The following is a 5,051-nucleotide window of genomic DNA, read 5'->3' on the forward strand; positions in this document are numbered from 1 at the left end:
ATTGCCACATGTATCAGTACTAGTAGACATCAAGAAGAGAATAAATCTTCTCATGTGTAATTTTAACAAAACCAAGTCATACATTTCGTTTAATTAATATTTCGTAAAACTATAATCACTAACAAAAATTGGACTAATCTTGGTAAGGCCCTATAGTTGCAACCAAAAACAATAATCCAAAGGAGAAACTAAACCTTCAGATTCATTACAAGCCGTTAGTGAAATAATTTACCTGTAGGGGCATGAAATGATAGTCTCTGTCTTCAGAGTGTATCGTTGTATAGTTGGTTTAAGAAATTTGCTCCACTGATCTGAATTAATCAATCTATATTCACCAGCCATAGATTGGATTTTGTACTTGCGGGGGCAAGAGATGAAGGTCTTGAGCCTGCTGCTTGTCATAGTTTCGTGTTCCAGGTAAAGCTCCGGTACATAGTCGCAAGAATTCACTGCCGTTAAAACAGTAGTGAGCAAATGCTATTCCTCCGTCTACCATCTCTGTCAGATTAGGCATTGAAACTGACTTAGAAATGCGCTTTTGTCCCTTGTGTGTTTTCGAGTTTGCAGTGTCATCTTGCGTATTCAGAACTCTGTCAAGCTCAGAATATTCCAGAAATCTTTGAGTAGCAGCGTCCCAAGAAAGTTGATATCTTTGCTCAGGGGAAAGAAGTTGAGGCTCATTTTCTAATGCTTCTTTTACTTTTGCTACAAAGTCTTCGGGTGTCTTGTAAGTCAAGCAGTTGGGGAAAGTCCTGAAGAACTCATTTGATGGATGATCAGCACAAACTACAAATTTTCCCATGGCAAGTGCCTCGGCTGTAGCGGTGCAGAGCACGTCACTGACGCTTGGATTTATGAAGACTTTATACCTTCACGAAAGTAGATAAATAATGTCTCAGAGGAACCAGATTTACAAAATCAAGTTCAGTATTAGCATCTGGCACTAAACACATGAACTAGGAATACGATTCATGTGTGATGTAGAAAATACATGCATGAAAAAGAGGAAATATATATGTCATAATCTAAATTGTGTGGCTCAGATAACAAATTATTCTTACCCATGAAGCGAATCATCTGCATGGTCTCTTCCCTTCTGAAAGTTGATATTCAAATCAAATCTTTTAGCCATACTCTGAACTTCGTTGGCATCCTCCCCGTTACCGAATACATCCAACTTGAAGCCATCAAGATCACTCTTATGCTTTGCTAATAAATCTATCAATTCCTTGTACCCCTTTGCCCATACCATCTTTCCCAAGAAATATGCTCCTTTTGTGAAGGCTTTCTGCCCGAGCTCCTTATTTGCAGCAATCTTTTCTCCAATTTTCAAGAACTTAGGATTCACGCCGTGAACATTGCAAATTACAGACCTTGGTAAATCCTGAGTGGCAGCTGAGAGTCGAAGGACCTGAAAAGAAATAAAACATAACTTAGTTCATTTTGTCTCTCTTCATATATTTATGATAATATAACTCCTTGAAAATTAATCAAGAAAAAGCACCACCACATTGCTACTTGTGTTGCAGGTAAATTTAGGCTTCGATAAATATCATACCTTGTGGCAGTGTGCTCTCGTAACCAAGTTATTTATGTGCTTCACTAAGAATGCTTGAAGGGGCCCATTTTTCTCCCTCTTGATGTATTCCAAGTAATTTGTGTGGACAACACCAACTACATGGTTGAATTTATCCGTCCAACGCCTGCCATGATGATACCAATTCAAATGTTCTGGTTCTTCCAAGATGGCAATGTCGGCATCCCTGGATGGTATAAATTGAGAAGTATCACCAGCAGGTATTATACTTCGTCTTTCTTTTGAAAACTATGCACAAGAAGGACAAAGTGTGAAAACTAAATGCAATTTGACATGAAAACCTGTAGAATGCAAATAATGTCCAAAAATAGCTACCTTCCCAGGATAAAAGCAAATTTTGAAGTCTGCCTTGAAACCAATCCTTTCCTCAAGCCAATTATGTATATAAACTTCCTGTTGCTCTGGCGAACTGAAAGTGATATTGTCGGGATAAACTAGTTGTTGATCTGATGTGCAAAGCCATGGAACCATCAGAGTTATTTTCTGATTGGAAGATTTTGATAGGTATGCTGCTCGAAATAGTGGATTTACCGATGTTCCTGTCATCCAAGGAAGACTAGCAGTTGTGACTATGGCCAGATGCCTCTTATTCTCGGATGGATCATGCTTTGTATGATCTGTCCATAGTTCACCATTATATCGGTGCCCTGTACTCTGAAGAACACTTGCTATTCGTAAATCCAATTCGTCGTTTACATTTCCATTCCCAATAATGGAGGATTCTCCACTTGAAAGGGACCGCAGAACAAGCTGGTTCTTACTTTTACTATACAAGCTTTCCACTATCTTATCGCAAAAATCTGTCATCACATTTGGAAAAACAAATAAAGTGAACTTGACCAACAAACTAGAAATCTAAGACTATTGACAAATTTTGCTAACTAACACAGAGCAGAAACATAAACTTCAAGCAAAAATAAGCGAAGTAGAAAATCACTGCAATGAAGCCTCCGAAAGACATGAAGTACGTACCTCTGCGGACTCCAAGTTGATCCAAAAAAGGACTAGACTGTTTCACAAAATAGGCCAAAAGTTCAGGCACATCCAATGGGGGAACTTCCTGATCCTGAAACAGACGTTGCGTGAAAAATATTAACCATAGTTCCTCATTCAAATCAAAACCACATGTGCAAAGCATACAAGAATTGGTCCGTAACACAGTTACTGACACATTTAAATGGACCTTGTCATACAAGTAAAAACCAATTAACTAACTATTAACACACTTTTAACCGAAGTGCATTTGACTAGGCATATTCCCATGATCGAAAGAAAACAACTGACCTTTGACTCTTCAGGCTCCTTGTTTATTAATTTCTGCAAGAACAAAACATAAACATTCTTAACACGAGTTCTTTTTCAGACAACTAAATAGTGATGATAATATTAAACATCATCTAATATATAAATTCATCAAGTGAGGTCTTTTACAATCCCAGAAACATATATCAAGAATAAAAACATGAAAATTGAAAGTATTATGAACTACAAAAAAGTAACTATATCAAACAAAATTCACCGAATTCGAAGTTTCACTCCTATCTATTTAATACTCCCAGGATTTTGTATAAATTTTAACTCCTGAGAATATATGATAGCGAGTGAAACTTTTAAGTTAAGAAAACACTTAAGATGATACTATATAGCATCAAAAGAGTGCATGGTCATAGTAGCTGAAAATTTTCCAGCTTCTACAGAAACAGTTTTTTTTTTTTTTTCCCTTTCTGGAATTCTTATTGCTTTAAAATTTTGTTCAAATATGCGAGGAAAAAAAAGAAGATTTTTTCATTGCAAAATAAAAACAAAAAAAGAAGAAAGAAAGAAAGAAAGAAAAGGAAAGAAGCATACCAAACTTGATTTAAATTTTTCAACGAACTCGTTGTTCTTCTCGAACTCCTTGAACTTCGTTTTCAGCTTCTGGATCGGTTCCCAATCTTTTTCTTCCCTCTTCGAATTGTCCCCTTCAAACCCCCAAATTCCATCGGTATCCTCAACCTCCGCCACAATCGCATCCTTTATATTCACCAAACCAATCCGAATCCTCGAACTACACATCGCCGTCGCCGTCGGCGGCGGTAATCGCCATTTCTTGATCCTCCTCGCGCCACTCCCCTCCGACGTCGCCGGCAGCCTGAGGCGGAGGTTCCTAACGAAGTCCATATCCGCCGGGTTCTGCGGCGGAGGAGGAGGGTCGAAGGAAATGGCGAGGTTTCGGAATGAGGTGGCACGGTCGCGCATGAGCTGAATGTCGTGGCGCCATGCGTTGGAGAGGAGAGAGAAGGCACTGACGGAGGAAGTGGTGGTGGTAGCGGTAGTGGTGGTTGGGGTTTTAGGGTGGGTGGCCATGGCGGAGGGTTGTGGTGGTGATGCCATGGAGGAAGGAGAAGAAACCAATGGAGATTGAGGGTTCTTCTTCTTCCAATGTGTTTGGGAGTTGGGACTCGTTCCTTTGTGGAGGGAACACGCTTTTTTGGCGCACGTGTTTATTTCTCTTTTCTCCACGTGGATATATTTTTTTTTTTTGCTTTGGTAAGAGAAAGCTTTTAGGTGTTTGGGTCCAACGAAAATGGGTTGTTAGTTGGACTATGCATGACCTGGAATTGGGACATTGGGTCCAATATTTTTGGTGTATGCAAAAATAATTGTCTTATTTGTTAAAAAATATATTAAAACTAAATAAAAAAATTTAAGATGTGAAAATTACAGAAATTAATTTATAAATGGATTAGAAAATGGTGAATTGGTAAAAAATGAATACATGGTGTGTTATGCATAAATGTGAAGCTGCAGAGAACACAAAACGTAACTTACGTCTTGGTTGGGACGAAAAATAAGGAAGAGGAGCAAGCTGCGAAACGCAGCAGGCCCAGGCAACCAAAGGAAGAAACGTGGTCCTATGTCCCCTGCATGCAAACTGCTTCATTTTTGACCAATTTTTGAGAAGGTAAAACACAGGTTACGTTTGTCCAGCCTACCAGAACAAATCAGAGGTTGCGTTTGGCAGCACCTTAGCTGCATGCGAGACATGCGTCATTTTGGGTGGTAAATTTGTTTATATAAGCGAAGACCAAACACAAATAGGAGTAACGGGAGTGAAACGAGAATGAAATAAGAGTAAAACTAGAGTAAGAAAAAAAAAACTGAAGAGGTAAAAGTGAAGAAGTATGGGAGAAGAAGAAGAAGTATACGGTAAAAGGATAAAAAATGGTTCGTAATTTTACCAAACCAGAAGAACACATTATTAAAATTTGTAAAACTAAACTTACGTTTTACTCTGCCACCATAACAGTGAAATTTCTTTCTATTCCTTCATTTCATTGCACTTCACGTTTCTTTTTTCCATTTTGGAAAAAATCAACCTGAAAATTGATAACATAATAAAACAATATTTTAATTATTTTCAAATTTATATCTTTTATTATTTATTAATCTCACTATCTTAATTTCTTAATTT

General features: G+C 38.0%; 1 protein-coding gene across 2 annotated transcripts; it reads right to left on the reverse strand.

Moving 5' to 3' along the window:
* On the reverse strand, positions 67–4,041 carry LOC107626341 (digalactosyldiacylglycerol synthase 1, chloroplastic). Of its 2 annotated transcripts, none has more exons than XM_016329205.2 (7): positions 3,446–4,039; positions 2,882–2,914; positions 2,570–2,657; positions 1,913–2,397; positions 1,559–1,825; positions 1,062–1,411; positions 67–869 (listed from the first exon to the last, which is right to left on the reverse strand). In XM_016329205.2, exons 1-7 carry the CDS (start codon positions 3,968–3,970, stop codon positions 332–334), a joined length of 2,286 nt encoding a protein of 761 aa, XP_016184691.1. In that variant the 5' UTR covers positions 3,971–4,039; the 3' UTR covers positions 67–331. The 2 variants fall into 2 exon arrangements, with proteins under 2 accessions (XP_016184691.1, XP_020972325.1); XM_021116666.1 differs by having other exon boundaries at positions 701–937; positions 3,446–4,041.

Source organism: Arachis ipaensis, chromosome B02 (assembly GCF_000816755.2).
Source record: "Arachis ipaensis cultivar K30076 chromosome B02, Araip1.1, whole genome shotgun sequence".
Classification (NCBI taxonomy): domain Eukaryota; kingdom Viridiplantae; phylum Streptophyta; class Magnoliopsida; order Fabales; family Fabaceae; genus Arachis; species Arachis ipaensis.